The sequence below is a fragment of the Penicillium roqueforti genome (genome assembly GCF_015533775.1).
Source record: "Penicillium roqueforti strain LCP96 04111 chromosome Unknown scaffold_03, whole genome shotgun sequence".
In the NCBI taxonomy this organism is placed as follows: domain Eukaryota; kingdom Fungi; phylum Ascomycota; class Eurotiomycetes; order Eurotiales; family Aspergillaceae; genus Penicillium; species Penicillium roqueforti.
This window is the reverse complement of record NW_024067567.1, coordinates 761,921-784,817: the sequence shown is the minus strand read 5'-3', so window position 1 is coordinate 784,817 and position 22,897 is coordinate 761,921. Positions and strand designations below refer to the sequence as shown.

General features: G+C 49.3%; 8 protein-coding genes across 8 annotated transcripts; 4 read left to right on the top strand and 4 right to left on the bottom strand.

Moving 5' to 3' along the window:
* Nucleotides 1-1,338: 1,338 nt before the first annotated feature.
* LCP9604111_2723 (uncharacterized protein) lies at nt 1,339-4,086 on the bottom strand (the record flags this gene model as incomplete). Its single annotated transcript, XM_039070232.1, has 1 exon — nt 1,339-4,086. The coding sequence occupies one exon, from the start codon at nt 4,084-4,086 to the stop codon at nt 1,339-1,341; it is 2,748 nt and encodes a 915-aa protein (XP_038931475.1).
* Nucleotides 4,087-4,823: 737 nt separating this feature from the next.
* Nucleotides 4,824-8,774, bottom strand: LCP9604111_2722 (translation initiation factor 3 subunit CLU1; the record flags this gene model as incomplete). Its single annotated transcript, XM_039070231.1, has 4 exons — nt 4,824-8,387; nt 8,452-8,507; nt 8,563-8,634; nt 8,738-8,774. 4 exons carry the CDS (start codon nt 8,772-8,774, stop codon nt 4,824-4,826), a joined length of 3,729 nt encoding a protein of 1,242 aa, XP_038931474.1.
* Nucleotides 8,775-10,527: 1,753 nt separating this feature from the next.
* LCP9604111_2721 (ATP-binding protein) lies at nt 10,528-12,314 on the top strand (the record flags this gene model as incomplete). The annotated part of the gene is made up of 5 exons (XM_039070230.1): nt 10,528-10,679; nt 10,737-11,102; nt 11,156-11,397; nt 11,452-11,792; nt 11,868-12,314. 5 exons carry the CDS (start codon nt 10,528-10,530, stop codon nt 12,312-12,314), a joined length of 1,548 nt encoding a protein of 515 aa, XP_038931473.1.
* A 290-nt stretch (nt 12,315-12,604) lies between these two features.
* On the top strand, nt 12,605-13,740 carry LCP9604111_2720 (uncharacterized protein; the record flags this gene model as incomplete). The annotated part of the gene is made up of 2 exons (XM_039070229.1): nt 12,605-12,911; nt 13,013-13,740. 2 exons carry the CDS (start codon nt 12,605-12,607, stop codon nt 13,738-13,740), a joined length of 1,035 nt encoding a protein of 344 aa, XP_038931472.1.
* Nucleotides 13,741-14,267: 527 nt separating this feature from the next.
* On the bottom strand, nt 14,268-15,272 carry LCP9604111_2719 (RTA1 domain-containing protein; the record flags this gene model as incomplete). The annotated part of the gene is made up of 3 exons (XM_039070227.1): nt 14,268-14,875; nt 14,928-15,020; nt 15,077-15,272. 3 exons carry the CDS (start codon nt 15,270-15,272, stop codon nt 14,268-14,270), a joined length of 897 nt encoding a protein of 298 aa, XP_038931471.1.
* Nucleotides 15,273-16,675: 1,403 nt separating this feature from the next.
* Nucleotides 16,676-17,158, top strand: LCP9604111_2718 (uncharacterized protein; the record flags this gene model as incomplete). Its single annotated transcript, XM_039070226.1, has 1 exon — nt 16,676-17,158. One exon carries the CDS (start codon nt 16,676-16,678, stop codon nt 17,156-17,158), a length of 483 nt encoding a protein of 160 aa, XP_038931470.1.
* A 300-nt stretch (nt 17,159-17,458) lies between these two features.
* Nucleotides 17,459-20,245, bottom strand: LCP9604111_2717 (putative phosphoketolase; the record flags this gene model as incomplete). The annotated part of the gene is made up of 7 exons (XM_039070225.1): nt 17,459-17,535; nt 17,591-18,416; nt 18,471-19,401; nt 19,452-19,604; nt 19,660-19,894; nt 19,953-20,027; nt 20,083-20,245. The coding sequence occupies 7 exons, from the start codon at nt 20,243-20,245 to the stop codon at nt 17,459-17,461; spliced, it is 2,460 nt and encodes an 819-aa protein (XP_038931469.1).
* Nucleotides 20,246-20,510: 265 nt separating this feature from the next.
* Nucleotides 20,511-22,187, top strand: LCP9604111_2716 (uncharacterized protein; the record flags this gene model as incomplete). The annotated part of the gene is made up of 6 exons (XM_039070224.1): nt 20,511-20,887; nt 20,992-21,306; nt 21,378-21,440; nt 21,506-21,578; nt 21,649-22,026; nt 22,149-22,187. The coding sequence occupies 6 exons, from the start codon at nt 20,511-20,513 to the stop codon at nt 22,185-22,187; spliced, it is 1,245 nt and encodes a 414-aa protein (XP_038931468.1).
* Nucleotides 22,188-22,897: the final 710 nt, after the last annotated feature.

The window sequence follows — 22,897 nt, the reverse complement described above, 5'->3', positions numbered from 1 at the left end:
AATAAATGAGACAATATTGATTGTAGTTAGAAAAAGAGAAGAAAACGAACAATGAAAGATCGAAAATAGAAGAAAGGACTGTTTCCCCTTGTGTTTAGTCCTAGTGAAGAGAGAGTAAGACAGTGCCAGGGCCAACCGGACCAATATGTAGAATTCCAGCAAGACTCTCCACCTCCAGCACGGCCCATATCAATGTGGAATTCGGTCATTTCCATTTTGGTTTCCGGGATTGTTCTCAAATTTCTCGAAGGAGGGGGGCTTGACGCTGGGACCACAGGTGAGTGTAAGGGATTTCTCATGTGCGTACTCCGTATGGAAGATGCTGCAGATCCAATGCAGCAAATCAGGGGCCCGTATTTGCAGATAACCTCAGCAGAGCTTGGCAAAACATGGACATAGAACACGCGACAGGTCAAGCCCGAGTTGTCGTAAGTGGCGGGAATACCGATCAAGAGCTGTGACTGGCCAGCACTGTTCAATAGTGAAACAGCCAAGTGGATGAAGCAGATCCGTGTTGATGCTTGGCGTCTCCTTTAGCGCCCACGTCAACCCACATTAGGGGCTGTGAAACAACTCCGGTCATTATTTGCTCCAGTCGTCACTGTAAAAGGTTATCTCCCGTCTCCAGGGGGTGTTTTCTTGGCGGATTTCATTTATATCAGACCTGAATCTCCTCTCACGGAGAATTATCCTCCGAGACACTGTGCTTGGCCTGCATCTGATGAATATATTCTTGCCATTTTCCAGGTTGTCCTTTACTCCGTGGTTTGGCGAATTGGAACGGGATGATATGAATAATTCAAGGCCTTGTGCTAGAGTTTCGTTTCCAATTTGTTTTATCTTAGGTGCCATATAAAGTGCGCATGTGAATTGTCTCAGGTTCATGTCCAATCGTGGGGTCTTTCCGTTGGCATCCGTTGGCATTCGTTGGCACCGTTGGCATCATTGGCATTGTTGGGATCGTGAAGTCCAAAGACTAGTCCAAAGTTGAGAAAAACTAAAATCGATTACAGAGGCCATGAACAAACATCCAAACATCCAAACAGCAAAAATCCCTAATCCAACGCCATGGGTATCAAATCAAAAGTACTAAACACCGATTTCCTAAAACAAAAGCGGACCATCCATATCCACCGTTCCCAAATAAAAATGAGCCAAGGTCTCGTAAACGATTGATCAAAATCAGCCATAGACAGCCAAAAGATCTCTTTACAATGTAAAGTGGGATACACATCCCAGATTCATGGATGAACCAGGGGACTCTGGGGGGTATCCGACACTGCTCGCGAAGGTAATCTCAACTAAAATTAGCCAAGAAAGCCCCGGGTCAGGCCCCGATCAAAAAAAGCTGAGCTCGTCGTCACTGTCACTATCCTGAAAATATGGATTGACCTTTTGTCGAGGTTTCGGCGGCTCAACGATGCCGCCCATGGTTGAAACCGAAGGGCGCGTAGACCTTCGCCTCTCTACTGTACGATGGACCTGCTTCGCAGCACGCTCCAAAGGGGGCCGAGCAATAGGCTGACGCGGGCTGCATTCTTTGTGATTGACGATCACGACTTCAACCTTCCGTGCCTGTTGTGTTGCCGGGGTCATCCGTCTAGCCAGATTGGTGCTGCGCTCTCGCAGGATGTCCCGGCGAGTGACTAGTTCCACGGTAGGATTGTATCTAGTCGAGAAAGTAGAGCGTACTTGAGGGGTATTTTCACCCTTGTCAACTACAACCACTGGAGTGAGTCGTTGCCGTTTTCTAGGCCGTGTTGGTGAAACTTCGGTGTCCTCTAAAGTCCGCTTGGCCGCCATCGGCAGGGGAGATGAGGTCAAACTTGAGACAGAGTCCTGGAAGCGATCAGACCCAGGTGAGCCGCTGTTTGTGTCTGTAGAAGAAGCGATACAGGGGACCGGGCTTGATAGCATGCGCATGGGCCTTTGCATCAGGATGGGCTTTCCCTTGGTCGCTGGCGTAGATGCCACCCACTCCCCTATGCTATCTTCCCAGCGAAACAGACCCGTACTCTGGCTAGATTTCTCGGGTTCTTCTAAAGACCTTTGGGCAGTCTCTTCCTGGCGCTGTTTTTTCACGGCTGCCTCCTGAACGTCGATGGCCCAGATGTGGTCATCGGGATCTCCTGTAGCCTCTGCAAACTCCATGGCAGCTTCCGCCGCCACTCGCCCAAGCAAAGTGGACAAAGCTGGTGTATCAGCTAAGCGAACGAGTTGCGAAATCATGTCTCGTATTTCGCCGCCAGTATGTTCGGTTTCATCTTCTGCTTTCTTTCTGAGGCAGCGGAACGCTTGGTGTACAAACAATGCTAATTCTCTAATCATGTCAGAATGAGATGCTATAACCTCCGCGTATTCGTCAATGCTAGCTGTTGACACCATCGTATAGTGGTTGTTTAATAAAATTTCGTCGTTGCACTGTACAAGACTGGTAGCCAGCAAGATGCAGCCACGCCGTAATAATTGATGAGGGGTATTATCAGGCCGCTGCACGACAGAAATTGAGTCTAGTTCTCGCTGCAGAGCAATATGAAGATAGCGTGTAATGCAGCTCGCCTTCGTTCCATCCGCACAATCAGTGTCTTCGGAGGCACGAGACCTTGAAATGTGCATGCCGCAGATCGCTGCCATGAGGCTTATAACGTGATTGCTCAGTGCATCCTTCACTTGTAAGGGACAAGGCCGTGCAATATTTGAGATTTCCCACGCTATGGGGACAGCCCTGGTCGTACGAGCACGGGCAGTCATTCCCTTCTTTCCCTTCACGAGTAATTTTGGTGTAGGACTCTGAGCAGGGGTGACAGAGCGGACACCACTAGCTGAGAGAATCACAGCTTCAATCAGACGCGTAGCTGCAGGACAGTCTTCATCCTCTTTTGAGAGGGATATCGTTGCTCGTGTCATCCAGCTAGTCCACAACTTGGTTCCCATCCACTCTGGAGGTAGCACTCCCCGCAAGAGAAGCTTCGCAAGTTCATCGAAGATGTAAGAGCGATTGGCAACGCCATGATGAGCATACTTGTGTAACAATCGGACCGGATCCGAAAGGTCATGGCCAACCACTGGCCTTACAGCCTGGGGGTATGGGTAATTTTTGCGTGTGGAAAGCAATGTAGAGAGCAAAGAGTCACTTTCTTCGGGCGCAAAGGAACGACATTTCTCAATCAGCGCGCATGCAATCGAATCTGTTATCCAATGATTCTGTATCAGGGTAGAAATCAAGTAGATACCCTGGGCGCGAACAGCCTCGCGAAGTGGCTTCCAGCCTGTCCCATAAGGCGCATAAAATGCTTCCAATTCTGTAAAATATGCATTACACATATCTTCGTCCCCGTCTTCGTCCAACTCGTCCTGCGCCTCTTGCTCGCTCGCAATAAATTCTGGCAAACTTCGTGCCACCATGAACAGCAAGGATCGTGCCCCACGCCTGTTTGTTTCGGATAAGGGCTTCACTTCTCGCGTCGATATCACAGTATTGCAAAGGAAATTTTGGAAGACGCGATCAAGATTGTGTGCTATGCTGGCGAAGCCCGGATCACCAGACTGGTCAAGAAGTTCTTGCCAAGGGCTCTTGTGGAGCGAATATCGATCACGGAACACTTGCGGCTGTGGTAGTTGGCTATTGGGGTTGGCATGGCCTTCCGGGCGTTTTGACGGTGCACTCGAGGGCATCTCCCACCTCCTCCCAGTGATGAGTGGTGTCGCGACCTCAATAGCGCCGGGCAGAGTGCGTGGGGCTTCTGGGCTGTGTATTGATAGTCTATCGCGCTTTTTGCCTGCAGTATCTTCTGCTTTGGACGAATACTTGTGTCTGGGTCGACGTCGCTCGGGCTTTTTCCCTGGAATCCAAGCTGGGTCGTTTTCATCCGGATCCGCATCCGAGCCTGAGCAGTTGTGCCGACTTTCTGGTTTGTGGTCGGGTTCCGAAGTAGGCAAATCATTGCTCTCTGCTGTTTCTTGTAGTTTTGACTCGGTCGCGATCATCGACACCGTTTCTTTGTGCTTTGCGATTCGACGGCAGATGGAGGTCAAGGGGCGCAGGACACGGTTTGCCCATTTTGCGGTGGCTTGGGCATCCTCCATTTAGGACAAAAGGAATAATAATAACTGCTACTAGCATACAAAAGAATCAGCACTGTCACAGGGTTCTTCTGGTCATTGGGGCTGCACTGTACCAACCTCCCTACTAACAAACCCCTCAATGATACATGATAGGAACAATGATGGCACTCAACCAGGTATTGCCAATAATGCAGCAATAAGCCAATGTAAATAAGATATGCCGAAGAATAATTACAGGGTGCGTTGAGTGAAAAATGAAGGACAACATTGGATGAGCAAACAAATAAAACAAACGTTGACTAATACAACAAGGCGGGTAAACACACACATATTGCCTATTATGGCGATCTTAGTCTCCAGATGTATACAATCATGTTCCTGGAGGTAAATATACATGCATCTATTCCATTTCAAACACTTCATATCGACGTAATTGATTCTACTCAGAAAGAGAAAATGACCCAAGTGGCAAATCCGCATAATGCACCAGATATGAGCCCATTTTAAGACAACCGAGTCCTTTCCATGCACGGCCCAGGAGACCACCCAACCTGGCAGATGAAACCAAAAACGAGAAAAAAAAGGAGAGAGGAGAGAGATCTAAAATACAACAGTTCTTTTTGCTCATCAAGCCTGCCCACCGATCCCCAAAATGACAATGGATATAGATATTAACACATGTAATAGCCAAGAAAATAAGAACGGAAACCAATTAATGCTGTTTAAATTGGCTGGAACTGGCTGGCGTAGGAAATCGTTTATGCCTTGTTAGACTGCTTGGAGCCGCGAAGCTTAGGGTTGCTGGTGGCTGCACGCTTCTTCTGCTTGGAGCGCGAAGAGGTGGCGTCGCTACCTTCAATGAACTTCAGAAGCTCGTCGATGCTGCGAGAGTCGAGAGCCGAAGGATCGGTGGGAGTACTGATTTCGGGCGCAGACTGGCCAACCTGGGGCTGAACACGGGTTCCCATGGAAGACACACGAGGGTTCAGAGGGTTGCGGCGCAGACGACGAGCCTGGATGTCCTTGGCGTGCTTGGCGATAGAGACAGCGTTCTGAGTGAGCTGCTCGAGCCAGTTCTCGGCCTCCTTGGTGTTGCGATCTTCGGGTCCAAGCTGAGTGAGGAAGATGTTGTATGCCTCGCGCATCTTGCCGACGGCAGCCTTGGAGTCCTGGTCCAAAGCGAGTGCCTGGGCGAGTTGGAAGAGAATAGTGGCGGTATTGATAGAGTCCTTGCCAAAGAGGTCCTCACAGACGGAGAGAGAGGCCTCGAACCACTTGCGGGAGTCGTTGTACTGCTTGAGGTGTTGCAGCATCACGGCGGCGTTGTTCATTGTGGTGATGGAGTCGGGGTGGTTAGGACCGTAGATGATCTTCCATACATCCATAGCATGCTTGATGTAAACCAGAGCGGTCTTGGTGTTACCAGAGGCGTGCTCGAATAGACTCAGGTTAAGGTAGCTCAGAATAGTGTCAGCTGAATCGACACCCATAGTGCGTTCAGTGACAATGACGGCCTTGCGGGCCAATTCCACAGCAGCCTCCTTCTCATCAGTCTGGTAGTACAGCATGGAAAGCTGGTGGTAGAGCTTGGCGACCTCAGGATGCAGGATACCGTAAATTTGCTCGTGCAGAGACAAAGACTCAAGGATGAGCTCCTGGCCCAACTGCTTCTGGTTCTGCATGAGAGAGATACGGCCGGCCTCCAGGGCCTCCTCTGCCAATGCGCTGCGAGGAGAGGCATCACGGACCAAAGGAACAACATTCAGGATGTCATCAGCAGTGAAAGTGACAGCGGGCTTAGCTGGCGCTGGAGCGGCACGGGTAGGGGACTTGTTGTCTCCACCCTTCTTCTTGCCCTTCTTCTTAGGCTCCTCGTGTGTGGATCCGTTAGTGATAGGAACAACAACCTGCTCCTTGACCTGATCCTTGGTGAAGGCGAAATCACGGGCACCAAGCTGGATACCCAACTTGATAGAGATATCACGCAGAAGCTGCAAGTATCTCAGGGAGTTGCTCCAGTCCTTCTCAAGGGAGAAGCGGAAGCGGATGGTGACCTGCTTCTCGATTTCGGCCCGGAGGGACTCGGGAGTGACATTCTCAAAAGAGAAATCGCCCTCGGGGAAGATCGCACGCAGGGATTCGTCAATCTCCGCCTTGGGAGTAGCGTTGACATCTGAACCGAGGAGACAGTTCAGCAGGTGAGCAAGGCAAGGGGCGACGAAGGGGGCGGGAACGTTGTTCAGGTAGCGGTTGGCAACGTGCTTGAAGGCACGAGTAACCATTTCCTGAACCACGAGGATGGACAGGGCCTGCAGGCGAGGTCCCTTCTCGGCGGATTGCTTGGCCAACGTTCCGAGGTAACGGAGGTTGATACCACGCTTGTGCAACAGCTGGGTCAGCGATTGACCGTCCATGGGGAAGCCGACGTCGCCGTCGTGCAGGTCCTTGAGCAGGTCGGGGATGACCTTGGATCGCAAGTGATCACAGGCATCCCGGACTTCTTGCTCATCCTTTGCCCATTGCTTCTTCTCCTCCTCAGTCTGGGGCACCTGGCCGCTGAAAACATCGGGGTTGAGAGCAAGGTGGAAATCAGAGATGTCAACACGATCCTGCTCCGCATTCTCCTCCTCAGGCTTGCCCTCCTTGGCAGCCTCGGCGGCAGCAGCCTTACGACTCTCCACCTGGGCCTTCACGTACTGGCTCATCTTGTGGCGCCAGTAGGACTCGACCAACTCAAGTCTGAGAACGGACATGCGGTGGGGGTAAACATCGCTTCCATCTTCTTCCTGCCACTCGACATCCAGAGGAGCCACGCGGTAGAGATCCAGGACGTACTTCCTGCCGTCAGTGCCCAAGAGTCCCTTAGTCTCGACGCTACCTTCCAACTCGTGGCGCTTGTTTTCCTTGTCCCAGACAGGGTGCTGCTTGACACGCAGCGCCTTCGAGAGCTTCTCGAAGACCGGGATAAAGTCAGCGTGAGTAGCCACAACCTCCTTGCCCTCAACACCACCGTAGTCAATCTGGTGCTCACCGGGCTCGCGCTGCTTGAAGATACCAGGAACAATGCTCTGGCCAACAATACGCTTGCCCAGGTAGTCGACCACCACGGTTCCGGGAGTGAACAGTCCGTCGATATCAAGCTGGTTAACGGCCTTGATACCGAGAACATCCTTGCCCACAGCCACACGTGCGGCTTCGTCGCCACCCTCGGAGGTGAAAGTTCCAACGCCATCGGCACCGAAAGAGTAGAAGATGTTGTTGTAGACAAAGATCTGGGCGTCCCGCGCCTCAGTGGGGTTCAGAGGAGCAACCTCACCCCGGGCAACAAGGACTGCACCACGAGCGGCGGCCTCGTTATAATCAGCGAACAGCTTGGAAGTCAAACGTTCCCGGAACACGCGATCCTGAACGGTCTCGCGGGGCAGCTCGCGGGTAGTCTGGAACTCCTCGTTCCAGTCACGCAGAGTCTCGGCATTATCAACACCAGAGATCAGGTAGTTCTCCTGCGAACGGGTGATATCGGGCTGGTGAGCATTCAAGCTTGAACTGCTGGGGGCGATGAGCCATGGGCTGTTGGGGATGGCGTTCTGGAAGGGGAAAGTGGTCAAAAGATCCTTCTCATTGTTGTACTCCTGCAGGGCCTCGAAGGAGGCGTCGAACGAGGGCGAGAGTTGAGAGATGAGAGTGAGCAAGGAGTGGGCGCTGCCCTTCTTGGGGTGTGTTGGCTTCGGGGATGGGTCGAATCTGACGCTCGAGCACTTGTTCACGAAGAAACCAGACACATGGGCAGTGATCTGGAATTGTTCACCTTCGTTAGTAGAAACCACGAGGTAAAGCAAGTGGCCTTTCTGGCGGAGGTTGTACGGAACAGGGTTCCATGCAGACAACGAGATAGACTTCACTGTCTTTGGCAGAGGAGCCTCTGCGATGGGCAGGATAGTTTGCAGCGGTGAAGGTCCAGTGAGGTCATATTTGGAGAGCGAGTGTTCCTTGTCCGACTCGCCGGCCTTGATAGCGTCTGCCGTGATAGCATCGTGCAAGGACAGGCCAGCGGAGATACCATGGAGGTTATCAACACGGTCACCAGAAGCACCAATTAGCTCCCTGATCCGCACAATATGCATGCGGGCTTCCTTTTCGGTGTAGGGATCTTCGACCAGGACGATCTCGGAGTCGGCCTCGAGGTCTGGGACCTCAGACAGCTCAACAAAGTCGTTGATGCGGTTGCCGTTGAACTCGAGGTGGAAGCAAGTGTATTGGAAGGTTCCCGGTAACTCGACAATGGATTGGCGGACATCCTGGACCTGTTCTTGGCTGGAGACCTAGAGGAATAAACAGGTCAGATAAATTTTCGCTATTTGTGGCTTTTCCAAACATCGAACCCACCATCACTTGAATCTTATGAGGCGCATGAGGGAGCTTCACGGTGATCTGGAAAAGACCTATAGTCGGGTTAGAACGCCGCTACACAGTTTTGCGCCTGTCTACAAAACATACCACCGGTGTTGTCCTCCTCTGTGCCCTCGGGGGCATTGCCATTGGTAATCTCTTGGGAAGCTTGAGGAGCCTCTGTTCCTCCGTTAGCTTGTGTGCCCTGCATCTTGTTTTACCCGGAGCCCATGCTGTATTCTAATAGACCTTGTCCAGCACGGAGGTTCCAAGGAACACACACCTTTCGAGTGCTCCAACTCCCCATTGGTCTCTGCCATTATGTCGAGCCGGTTATGAAGAGAGCTTCGACGAAAGAATAACAGTAAACCCTTATCTCACAACCGTCACGCGGGCGAGAGACAAAGTTCGGGAAAATGGAACGAAAAGAAAAAAGTTGAAGACCAGTGGAGCTTCCAGGGATTCGGCAGATAGAAATCTTAGGATAGTATACAATATAAGGGCAATTGAGCAAGAAACAAAAACCCCGTACCCCAGGAAGTTGAAAATAAGGCAAGGATGAATGAATAGGACGGTGAAATTGGGAGACCGGAGAGAAAATTTCTCGGATGCGGCATACCCTCGGAAGTGCTCGGGCGGTGGGTTTCAAGGAAGAGCGCGGAGAGGACATTCATTCTCCACAGTGTCTATATTTTGGCTGTGACTTTTTGGCAAGGGTGTAATTAGTTTGCGATTATATATAGATTGGAAATCTATATTCCTGCCAAGGTAAGCCTATATAATTCCCATTGATTGGATGTTGACTTCAATCCCATAGATCTACAAGTATGACGCTGTAGTGCCTCAGGTATCAATATTTTTCGAATGTGCATTAGCGATTGTGTACACCGTGGCATTTTACTTTTCATTTTACTTTTATTGGTAATAAATCATTTCCCAGGCAAGGTTTGTCTTTAATTAGTCTATCTTAATATGCAGAAGATAAAATGTGTATCGTGAAGACGGTTTAATTCTAACGGAGCTGACGCTATATGTACTATGTACTTGACTAAAAAGAGAGGGGCGAGGTAGGGATATAGATGGAGCAAAATTAAATGTTTGAATTCTAAGACCTAGTGCTCGAGGAACTTTTCAACTTTTCAACTTTTCAACTGGGTGAATGAGTGGATTATAGACTCTGCCAGGTTGGGTATATATGTGACGTAGAACAAAGGCTGAGATCTATAACTCGGGGTTTCAACTATTCTCTAGTAGTAGATTAGTTACCTAGATACATATTTACTTAGTCATCCCTTCTAGCAGATTGAATAGGAATTGGATGAGCCCATGGATTGGATATCGCAATTGTTAGTTAGAATCCACGTACAGCATAGAGGCTATGGTACTTTATAGACACCTTATTTACTCTCCTAAAGCCAACTGGGTTTTTTCAAGGATCCACTGTCTTACACAGACCTTGAGGAAAACCAATTAGAGAAACCCCATATATTCATTGTAGTAATACATACTCTACTTGCGCAACGTAAATAGATGGCGATCTGATTCGCCAAGCCTTCCGCGTCCCTGGTTCATCGAGGCTGATGTTAACACCACAGCTCAGCCACAACTTAATTCTTTTCTTGAACTCCTTTCTTTCTTCTAGTCTTTCATTAACCTCTTTTGTTTCCTTGTTTTCTTGTTTCTCTTCTGATACTCAGTCTTTTCGATCCGCAAAATCTCCCACAGTCTCTCTTTCACCGACGCGTCATCCCCTAGAGGTGTGGCTTGCGCAACCATCTACAAGTCTAGAATCCTAGCAGTACACTCCTTCAACCTTTGTGATTTATATCGATACAGGTCCTACACAGCCATCTGCAGTTCTGGTTATCTTTGACAAAGATATACATTCTCACTCTCATTGCCTTTCACTGGACTTAGCAACCCGTACAAACAAAAAGGCCAATCACGATGCTATGGAGCCGACTCGCACAGCCTGCGAGGTGCTATGCCCGACAGGGCCTGCCAAGGCCTCCCAGGACTAACAGCCGCGTTGTATCACACACATGCAAGCGGTTCAACTCAACCCCTGGTCAAATGAATCCAAACCCCTCCGAGCAGAATGATTCGGATGAGGGCAAGGGCAAGGGCCAGGGCCGTAACGGCGATTCTGACCCCAACTTCAAATCTACTATTCTGAAAATGCTTGAAACTGCGGCAACTACGGCAGCATCAATTGCTATTCTAGGGTAAGGTGTACCTGCATTATTCAAGGCATGCGTTACTGTGGCTAATTTTCTCCCAAGCGCGGCTGGTTACTCCTATCACCAGTACTACAAGTACCTGATCTTGGAAAAGATGGACAATGCGTTCGAACCAGGTGATCCTGCCCTCGAGGTCGCGGGTGTTGTTTCTGGGAAGCACCAGTACAGCCATGAGGAACATTGGGTCATTCGCAACGAGCAACCTAGAATTGATGATATTGTAGCTGGTAAACAAAGTGGCCACTACTATCTAATTATCGGTGAAAAGGGCACGGGCAAGACGTCGATGCTTTTGGAGGCCATGCGCAAGATCAACGGCAACAGCTGTGCGTTGTTCGAAGCGCATGCTGATCTTGAAATCTTCCGAATCCGACTGGGCAAAGCTTTGGACTACGAATTCCATGAGGAGTAAGCTTATACTGTTATCATCTTAAACAAATAACGCTAATGGGAGTACCCAGCTATATTGGCAGCCTTTTCAGCATCCGTGGTCCGAGAGACACTACGGCTCTCTTGGACATTGAGCGCGCCTTCAACAAGCTTGAGAAAGTGGCTCTCACCAGAAGGCGGAATGGGTCGACTCCTCTTATATTGATCATCAACAGTACCCACCTAGTCCGAGATGACCACGACGGACAGGATTTGCTTGAGATGATTCAGCAGCGTGCCGAACAATGGGCTGCTAGTGGTCTTGTCACAACAAGTATGACTCCAACAAACGTCGGTTCCTCTTGCCATAGCTAATTTTGTTTTCAAGTTCTTAACAGCGATGACTATTGGGTATACGAGCGCTTGAAGCGTTATGCAACCCGCATGGAGGTCATTCCTGTGTCAGATCTGCCTAAGGACAAGGCGATGAGTGCTTTGAAGAAATATCGCCAGCAATTCCACAACGAGACACTTCCATATGGGATCCTCGAGCAAGTCTATGACAAAGTCGGCGGTCGACTATCCTTCTTGAACCGTGTGGCCAAATCTAAGGATATGACACAGACCTGCGATGAAATCTGTCAAGCGGAGAAAACATGGTTCCTAAATAAGTGCTGGATCCTCGGAATGGAGATGGATGATGATGTGATGGACCAGCAGAAGTACGCCGTAAGTACACACTTTAAGATCTTCTGGTTCTTGTTACTTCGATGCAACTCAGAACTAATTTAAACCACAACATAGTCTGCTGCTATGGTTCTGGCGAAAGCGCTGGTAGAGAAAGAGAAAGAGATGGAGTCAAACTACCACGAAGAGCAAGGCCACATCCTGCCAGAAATTCCGCTCCATGAAGCGCGCGAGATCATGACCCGTGCTGACTTCATTCAATCTTACGATCACGAAAATATCTTCACCATTGATTCAAGAGCCATGGTGCGTGCTGATTCCGTACCCATGCAGCGTGCCTTCCAAGAAATCTGCGCCAAGGAGAACTTCGACAACCACCTGGACAGAACCTTAGAGCGGATTGGAGATATCGAGAGTCTTGGCCGTACTCGCGAATTGACCATCAAAGATCTCTGGAATAATGGCAAGTATCGCATGGTTGTACGGGACAATCGCGGACGAGAGAGTGGGACAGTTGAATTTGCTGTGGCTGAACGTGAAGGTGAAGGTGAAGATGAAGACTAGTTATTTTGTATATGTCATACCTAGATTCACAAATTGGAGGTCCTATTGTAATTACAAATCTATACTATGTGGCAGCCCTGGAGACATCAAGTCGCCGAGTCCTCGAATCTGGCCCTTGGAAAGGCAAGAGTGACATCATCGTGTGCTCACCGCCAACCAAACATTTGGCCCGCCTTCTCTTTTTCTCTTCCAAGCTTTAACCGCGTGAACACAATTACCAGTGATTTCTACTCTTGACTCTGCATTTAATTTAACTCGCTTTTCACATCTACAAGCCTCGAAGCCTCAAAATGCCGACTAAGACCCCTAAGAAACGAACTGTATCGTTAAGTGAACACACGCGACCCGCGCGTGAGCTCGCGATCGCGGCCACTGCACAGACCTCTCGATTGGCGTGCATCCCATCTCCAGCGCGCTTCATCCTTGTCGTTTTAAGCAGTCTCACTTTGAGCTCCGTTCTTTTCACACTCACCTCTACTTTGACGGTTGGCGATCTCGGGCCTATCAGCAAACACCTTGAGGAATGGTGGGAAGTGGGCGGCTTGATCGCCTGGAGGGCTGTGGAGGTCGGATTAGCTTGGGTTCTAGGATTTGATGGTAAGTATCAATACCATACACATGGCCCCTTTTGCGTCCGGACTCGAGGCTCCTACAGCTATATAGACGATGCAAAAAACTAACCTCGTGGTTGCGATTAGGCCGTGATGTGGCATCGTTCCTATTCCTGACGCACCTACCGACATACTCTCTCTTGTCATTCTTCTACGGCATCCGCCCGACTTCTGCACTGGTAGCATATGGAGTCACGATTGTCTCCACGGCGCTTCCCTTCGCACTCCTGCGCCGGCCCTCGTCCGTCCACAACCTTTCGCAAACACCTGCTGGTGCAGTTGCCAATCGAAACATTCTACAGGATAAGACTACCACTATATTCACGACTCTCCTGGCAACCTCGATTTTCAGCGTTGTGCTGTACGCCAGCTATGCGACTTGGCTTCCTACACAGCTGGTCATTCACTTCGAGGGCCTCCCGGATATCAGCGCGGCGCATGCTGGTCCCGCTGGCTTGCCTGTTCTCTTCCTGACACTGATTCCTGCTGGCTGGGCTGCGCGTGACTTTTTATTTGTTAGCTCTACTGGTTATTCAACCGCTAACGATGGGTCTGCAAACTGCTGCGAGGGTGAATATTTGGTTGCGGCCATTTGTCGCAACACTTGGGGCAAACTGACCACCAAGACGAGAGTTTTGGTTTCTCGGTCCATTGTACTCGCGCTTGCAGTCTTACTCAACACGATTGTTCAAGTGGCCGGCACAATCAGTGATGTCTCTATCGAAGGTGCTGCCACTTGGGGAGCGGTCTGGTCATTCGCGATACTGATTGCAGGAGCCACCTTCGGCTGGATCGAAGCCGTTGATGGCGTATGATAATATGTGATAATGACAGCATGAGGGATTGTGCTCCCAGGTTGATTTTCGTTTCAGCTGCGACGGGTGCGCGAGAGGTAGAGGCAGTGACCCTTATCCTATTTCTTATGGCGCGCTTGGTTTTGATATGTCCAATGGTTTTCTTGAATTACGATATATACCTTTTGTTGATCAGCTGTGGGGTTATTGGCCTCATTCATTATCTTCGTTTTGTAAAATCCCCGAGTCTTATCTTTTTTTTCCAAATGTCAAGTACTGCTTCTTCATACTTCTTCACACTCGGAACGTTCCTCTATTACCCTTTCGTTATTGTTTGAATCTGATATCTTGAAAATGGCCTGGAATTGAAATTAATCATAAGTCTATGTCATTGGAACGTTAATCGCTGTATAACATCCAACACCCCAATTAAGTATCTAGTATTTGCTGGGGCAAATCGTACGTAAGAAGTGACAGGTATAGAGAAGCAAGACCAATCCCAAAACAGGAAACAGGCAAACCAAGTAACAAGCACAATGATCAAGCAATCACCAGTGAGTCGGCGGCCCCCCGTACCTGTCCGGTTGATCAACCGAAGTGCGCTCGGTTTTATACGAATCAGCCTTCTCGTTATTCAACATCCATCCAGGATGCAGCACATTAAACACAGCCACCGAAACAATCATCATAGCCCCATCGAGCCCAATAAAGTACGACTCGTGAGAAATGAGATAACCATCCCATCCCTCCGACAACTCGATCGTACGATAGATACTCCGAACATAGATACAGATGATGGAAAGTACCATCGCCCCGAACAGGGGAAGGATCGAGCCGGACCCCGGCTGCAGCAGATTCTTGCGCATAACGCGGCGGATGAAGTCGACCGCGCAAATGACGAATATGGTTACCGAGAAGAGCTGGAAGACAATTCCAGCGACCATGATGTGCGTGCCAGTTGCGGTGTCGCCGCCGACCGTATTGGCTTCTCCGGAGGCCATGCCGCCGCCGATGGCTTGGACGACGAGGGAGATTACGTCGCAGGTGCAGAAGATCCATAGGTACAGGCTTGGCTTCAGGAAGGAGGATTCGCGGCCGAGGATTTGAATGAAGCGGCCTAGGACGACGTAGATTCCTGCTGTGAAGAAAGTTGGGGCTGTGGAATGTTAGGGTGGGCATGGATAGTCAAGGGCAAGAAGGTAGCTTACCGATGATGAGGGTGGAGATCTGCATTAGGAAGGCAGTTCCGTTGTATGGACATTTGGCTGACCAGGTACGACCGGCCCAGCCGATTACTTCGACTGTTGATGTTGTTAGTATTGCGGGGAGTTAGGGTTTCAAATGTCATAGGCCTTACCCAAACATCCCACACTAAACACACTTGCCCACCATTGTCGCTTCCATATGAACTGGATTGTATGGATAATCAACGAGAGGCCAAATAGGGTGCAGAAGGCAATGCCTGCTCCTAGCGATGGGATATATCCATATGAGGTGCCAACGCCTTCGATATAGGCAGGACAGCCGTATTGCAGCTCTAGCACGTCGACCATGGCGAGAAAGAAAACGAATGACCCCGAGGAATCTATCAGGGGATTGGCGAGAAAATTAAAGCTAACAGTAAATCCGTAGTACTTGGATGGATTGAAAGATAGACAGAGATTCCCCAGACGACTAGAGAAGAGATTTATAGACAACCACCCCGTTTGTCCAAAATCGAAAAGATACCAAAAGAGAGCCAAGGATCAGGCTTCAGTATTATCCACGCGCACAATTTGAATATAAGTGAGAAAGAGTACGGAGTAAGAGCATGGCCGAGCATCCACTAGCCCCACCATCGGGAAAGACCTTTCAAGGCCAAAGCCACGGGTCTCTGAATGCACTACGGAGTACAATAATCTACCGGGGAGGATAAGACCCGCATCGGCGCAACCAATCCCGACATTCAAGTTGTTCATGTCCAATGGCCAGTTTCCAGCGTCCAAAGCGGATTGAGAAACAGGCCGACTCCGGTTGGTATAGAAAGGCACATCCATAAGATACGGTAAAAAGCGAGCAGGCAGCCAACCGCCTGGGGGTATCCCTAGCCGATGAGTATTGTACTTTATACACCCGACGGACTACTATGATGTGGTAGATTAAGGATGGCGTCAAAGTCAAGCCTCATAAAAAATGGGCGCGATCTGATAGATAACCGGGCCGAACTACAACTTACCTCGCAAGCCTACACTCTTTGGGATTAGCGTGGATGTCGCCAAGTTTGCCTCATAAGGGATTCTATTTATCTCCGCTAAAACCGCACACAAAGAAGAGTCTTATGAAAGGTCTAAATGCGTCACGACAATCGGTAACCAAGCGCTAGGCAGTTGGAGAGAATCCGGCTTCTATATCTCCGACTTCCAACGTCACTCCATCCTACAATAGACATAGCGAGGCTATGTCTACGGTTGCTCGTATTCAAGAGTCAGTTCCACACACCGCTTCAAGATAATAAGAGACAATCACAATCAAACAGATCAAGTCTGGCTCTGGCCCTAGTTTTGTCGGGATATCGGATGAACGACAATCCAGGTCCGCCGCCTCGGATGGCGCGGATGTACGTATGTGAAAAAAAATTACGAAAAAGAGTACGAGGATCCACATGCACCTTATTCGTGACTGGTTATTTGAATATCACATCTTCTCATATCGGCTTATGCATCCCTGGACAACATAATAGACTGGCAACGTCCATGAATGTTAACAAATAGCCAAAGGAACTCATACTTCGTATACTTATAGGCAAGCCAGAAAAGGTAACGATCGCCGATCTTCACTCTAGCAGATCGCAAAAGCAGTGGAGTATTTAACCTCACGAAAAGCAGGCCATTCACACTTGGTACAGCCAAATAAAAAATTCTCCGATACCGATTCTCCAAGGTCCAGTCAACCAACAGAACAAAGGTATTTCCCAAGTATGATGACCAAACGGAGATTGAGTCTCGCCTGCAACATTGCGGCGGTATTCCGGCCGGACAAATCGAGTGAGCCCATGCAACCATGCATATGTACTCCGTATAGCGAGACAACTCAGACACATGTCACCCGATTGGACACCCCGCCCATAGTCAGTGGCGGAGCCGGGGGCCATGCGATCGCAGAGAGTGGGGGCGATGTCATCCTCTGTATGGATCGGGAGCAACGGTTTTCGTGGGGAGAGATGCAGGAGATTGACACTGGTGCCTGCATCAGTATATCCCCATCCCCCACATCCATTCGCTTCCCAGAAATCCTCCAAACTCTGGCCGCCAAGCATGGCACCCTGACATGGTACCAAAAGTACGTCACAGATTCTGGGCAGCTTCCAATCTCGACCCGCGGACGCCGTGTTCGCTTACGTCATTTCTGGATACCTGCTGGGTGTGCTAGGGCTGCGATGATTAGCCCGGCGTATGAGTGATAGGCTGATTGAATATGATGAATCGGCTCTCACGTGTCGCTGAGAATCGCGCACCTTCATCTTTTTGTTGACTGATCAGACCAAGGTTGATATGAACAGACGACTCGGTGACCTTGGCCAGGGCTCTGTCTTACCTCGTTCAGCTACTCTTGCTAAAACATGGCTATAGTAAACCTATTCGATTGTGGATGGGCAGAAGAGAAGGAGAAGGTAAAAAAAAAAAATGACGAGCTTTCATTTTGGTAACTTTTCATGCCTGATTGCTCTAGAATAACTGACATTGCTTTAAGAACCTTGGAACTACTCAAGATCCCAGAATGGCTCAGCCGGTTTGTGGAAGTTGTGGAATTGTGGCGTGTCATAGATACCCGGAGGATCTATGAGTGAAAGTCAGTATTGCATGGAAAATTGCAAAGAGGATAGAGTACTCACCGTCGCGGTTTGCCACAATATACCTCCTCGTGTTGACGATACTCCCCTCCAGCTGAGCATTCAGCTCCTGCTGATACACCCGGATCTTCTCATTTCCCTTGGCAGCACCATGAATAGCGTGCTGAGCGACATGGTAACGCGAGACACGGTTGAGAAGCATCATATCGAAAGGCGTGGTGGTGCTACCCTCTTCAATATAGCCCGCGACAGTGACACGCTCAAGACGCGGACGTCCAAAGAGCAAGCCCTGCAGCTCAGTTGGGTAGCCATGGTAATTGAAATGAATAGGCTTATCAGCAGTGAAGAGGGAGTCGAATGCCTCAGTGGACAGGGCATGTGGATGCAGACCCTGGTTCTCAAGAATCATCAAGTCCGTCACGTTAATGACACAAACACGAAGCTCTGGTATGAGCTTACGCAAAAGCGCCGCCGCTGCAATGACTTCGAACATCACCTCAACACCAATACCGACCAGCACGACATCCGGATTAATTCCTTCGTCCGTGCTACAGAACTTCCAGATCGAGGCTCCTGCGCGACAGTGACTCTCGGCCTCTTTGGGGGTAAGGTACACTGGAGTTGGCTGTTTCGAACCCACCATCAGATTGACGTAGTTTCTCGACTTTAGACAGTGGTGAACGGTTGTCAGGAAAGTATTCGCATCCGGTGGCAAGTATACGCGAGCTGCAGTGGGCTTCAGTTTCAGCACAGAGCCAATGAAAGATGGGTTCTGGTGAGAGAAGCCGTTGTGTTCCTGGCGCGTCCAAGTACTCGATTCGATGTAGTTTATACTACTGACGCTGGTGTGCCAAGTTGTTTCCAGCGCCTAAATATTTGGTGAGCATAGAATTGACATTAGCAAGGGAAAAGGGAAGCTGACCATCTTAGTGAACTTTGCATACTGCACCATCATCGTATGAATGATGCCGAGGAAGCTTTCATAGGACGGGAAAATACCAATGCGACCGGTCAAGGTATAACCCTGCAGGAATCCTTGACACATGTGTTCGCTAAGGATTTCAATTACTCGGCCGCCGCGGGCGTTGGAGAACTGGTCCCATTGGAAATTGCGGTTTGTGCCTTCAAACACCTCATCGAGCTTGTTGCTTTCCAGCTCGTCCGGTGAGAACAATCGCACGTTCGTCGGGTTATCCTTGAATGTCTGATTGATGAAACTGCCAATCACTTTCATGGCGCTTGCGTCAGAGCCTTTCTCTACGCAGAAGGGCCTCCAATCTGGCAAATTCGGTCGTTTGTAACCATTGTAGGCTTCAATGCGCTGACCAAGCTTCTTTTTGTCTTCTGTGGGAATCACAGACTTGATCTCGTCAATTACATCACCGGTCGAAGTGAACAGCTCGTCTGGTTTGTAACTAGAGAGCCACTTCTGCAGCAGATCGAGTTGTTCCTTGTCTGTCTTTGCCTTGGGCAATGGCACCTGGTGCGAATGGAACGAGCCCTCGAGAAACATGCCATGAACCTCCTTGGGCCCCGACCAACCCTTGGGAGTACGCAGAATCAGCATCGGCCACCTCGGTTTCATGATCGGCTTCCCAGAACGGGCAGCCTTCTGGATCCTCTGGATCTCCTCGATAGCCCAGGTCATGGAGAAGTGCAAATCCGCGTCAATATTATTGAGATCCTCCACGAAGCGAACCTGGTACCCATATCCACTGAAGAGAGCCACAAGCTCTTTGTGGTCCATGCACCCAAATATTGTGCGCTCGCTGATTTTGAAACCATTCAGATGCAGAATTGGCAAAACTGCACCAGATTCCTTGGGATCAATGTACTTGATTGCATGCCAGGACCTGTCCGCTATCAGCGTTGTACAGTGCAAAGGGGAAAATAATCGACGAACGTGGCGGTGGCACCGGTTTCAGCCTCTCCGTCACCCACGATACAAGGCACTATCAGATCGGGGTTGTCCATGACAGCGCCAAAGGACACTGCTAGAGCGTATCCCAGTTCTCCACCTTCATGGATAGCACCAGGGGTTTCAGCATTGATGTGGCTGCGCATAACTGTTAGCCGAAGATCTAAATAGCATGGCAAGGCAAGGCACCAACCTAGGAAAGCCAGCTGTTGTGCTAAAGCTCGAGATCAGTTTGTGCAGGCCTTTGCTGTCTCGCGAATATTCGGGATAAAATCTCTCCAGCGAGCCCTCTAGCCATAGTGCGGCTAGGATTGCTGGTGCACCATGTCCTGGGCCGACAACGTACAGCATGTCCAGGTTCCTTGTCCGGATCAGGTAGTTCAGATGAGAGTAGACCAAAATTAGGCCCGGACATGTTCCCCAATGACCTGGGGGTATGACATCAGTCACGATGGCCGAATTGAATAATTCGGGGATGCTACTCACCGAGTAGTCGAGGTTTGATGTCGTGAGGTGTGAGTTCCGACTTTAAAAGAGTATTTTCTTGCAAAAATATCATAGCTAGCAATAAGTCAGTCGCGCCGTTGCAATATATATAGCACATAACCACAATTACCTGCCGCAATGTAACAAGCCGCTCGGCGAAACTTGAGCAAGGCATCACAAGCTTTTTCATCTAGTTTCTCATGATCCAACTTGACGCTCAGTTTCTCAAGATAATCTGGTAGATACGACGGCAGCGCAGCTGGATTTGGTTGGTCTATAATTTCTGCAGGCATGATGAATTTGATATAGTAGGGTTTTAGTGACTTGACAGGAGCAAGAGAACATTGAATGAGTTCAAGACACAATAGGTGAATGAGTGAAAACTACAAGTGGAATTGAAAGAAACAGGCAAAGAAACAAGTTGCCATGAAACATGCCGTGTACTTCGTGTTATCGACGTCAGCCCACACACCCTGACATCACTACGGCTAATCCTTCACCTTTTGAAATTCGTGCCGATTTTCAAAAACACGCTCGACGCGATAAAACAGGTTCAAAATGACTAAATCTATCCTAGCTGTTAACGCGGGTTCATCTTCCGTCAAAATCAACTTCTATACCCTCGAGAACCCACCGAGACTGATCGCAGATGCGTCGATCTCCGGAATTACTGCACCCCCACCTACATTCAAGTACCACAAGGGAGACAAGAAACACAAACAGGATGTCAAACAAATACTCAGCACCCCCCAAGATGCATTCAAGTATCTCCTGCAGCGCTGTTTTAGCGACCCTGAGCTTTCAGAAGTCGCTAGCATCGACGATTTGGAGTACATCTGCCACCGAGTCGTCCACGGAGGAGACTACCTCGACGCAGTCCTCATCAACGATGAGACACTTGATCGCTTGAAGAAATTGGAAGACCTCGCACCTCTGTAAGCTCATATATCTCGAGTCTTCATATTTCCGGGATTTTATACCTGGAATCGACTATATACCTGCCTTGGTCAATACCCCGCTAACCCCGCCCGACCAAAAGTCACAATTTCTCCGCGCTGGAGATAGTCCGCCTGTGCAAAGCAGAGTTCCCCAAAGTTCCAAGCATCACCTTCTTCGACTCTTGTTTCCACCAGACAATCCCCGAAGCTGTCCGCACGTACCCAATCAACCAGGAAATTGCCAAGGCCAATGGTCTGCGCAAGTATGGCTTCCACGGCATCAGCTACTCGTTCATCCTGCGGACTGTAGCACAATTTTTGAACAAACCGAAGGAGAAGACGAATCTTATCGTTATGCATATCGGGAGCGGGGCGTCGATCTGTGCGATCAAGAACGGAGAGTCGGTGGATACATCGTGAGTCCCGCAAAGTTTATATTGCATCTCAATCTATCTCGAGTTGAGAGTCGTGCTAACACGGTGACTAGAATGGGCCTCACTCCTTTGGCAGGATTACCCGGTGCAACGCGTAGTGGAAGTATTGATCCATCGTGAGTTACATCCAATGGGCTTTCTTGGCAATGAAACTATGGCCAACTAATACTTGGTGATCTAGATTGGTCTTCCACTATACCAACGAAGCAGGCCATCTAAACCCAGGCAGCACGACAAGTATGCATATTAGCACGGTATGAATACCCAAGAACCAGTGCCAAAAAGGAGAGCAAGGAAAATACTAACCCAATCCAACACCTTCAGGCTGAGAACATCCTCAATAAACAATCAGGTTGGGAAGCCCTCACAGGAACAACCGACTTCTCCAAGATCGCAGTGGCGAATCCACCAACCAAAGCACATAAACTTGCTTTCGATATCGTCGTCGACCGCATCTCGGGCTACATCGGCAGCTACTACGTTAAACTAAACGGTGAATTAGACGGTGTAGTCTTCGCCGGTGGGATCGGTGAGAAGAGTGCCTTGCTGAGAAAAGCACTTGTCGATAAATGCCAGTGTCTAGGCTTGGCAATCGACGATGCGGCTAATGACAAGGGGCCTGGAGATGATGAGACGGTCAAGGATATCTCCAAGGATTCCGGCAAGGGGCCCCGGGTTTTGATTTGCCAGACCAATGAACAGGTATGTGGTCTCAAATATTGAGGATTATTGACCGTGACCGTAACCTTGACCTCTCTTGGAGGTGAAGGTTTAGGTTATAGGTTGTTTTGCTTTGATTTACTGACTTGGGATTTCACTTACAGTTTGAAATGGCATACCACTGTGCAGCTTCGAGGAGCTGATTTCTCATGCGCGGTGTCTAGTTTTGTTATTAGTTTCTTCTTCTTTTGCTATTAGTAGCAACAATAGTATCAGTATCTACCTTGGTAGTTAATAGAAGAGGTTGGGGGGTTGAACATGGTTGGATTACGACAGATATAAGGTTCTCTACATTGTACACCTGTATTCCGTACATACTTAATCGATATTCCAAATAGTTAATCGAAATCAGATCCAAATATTAAAAAGCAAAAAGCATGTAACATAGTTGGCTCTTGTCACTGAGGGGGGGAACCCTATGTGGCTGGGTTGACAGGTAGTCTCCGATGGGTCATTTCAGCCCTGGATTGCCAACCCCGGTGATTGGGAATCGGGAAGGGTGCAGTCCCAGGTACTTGGTCATATATTTACGCCTCTTTCAATGCAATGCAGCCTTTATCCTTTATCATTCCTGGTACGTGAGTTCTGCAACAGCATACAGTAGGTAGGGGGAGAAGAGAGGCCTGAGGACACAGTCCCTACATACCAGCGCTAGCTTGGGTTACTTTGCTGTGGATCGTGTACCCCATACTCCGTACAATCGAACAGGAAATGAAAAATCGAAATAAAGGGGAAATGTAACCTGCAGCAGGAGTGAATGTGACACATCCAGGTTGTCGGATTTGATAGCTTCGGGGGGAGGCACTTCCCCGGTTCTCAGAGTTTTCGATTGTATGCAGGACCACGACAAGAT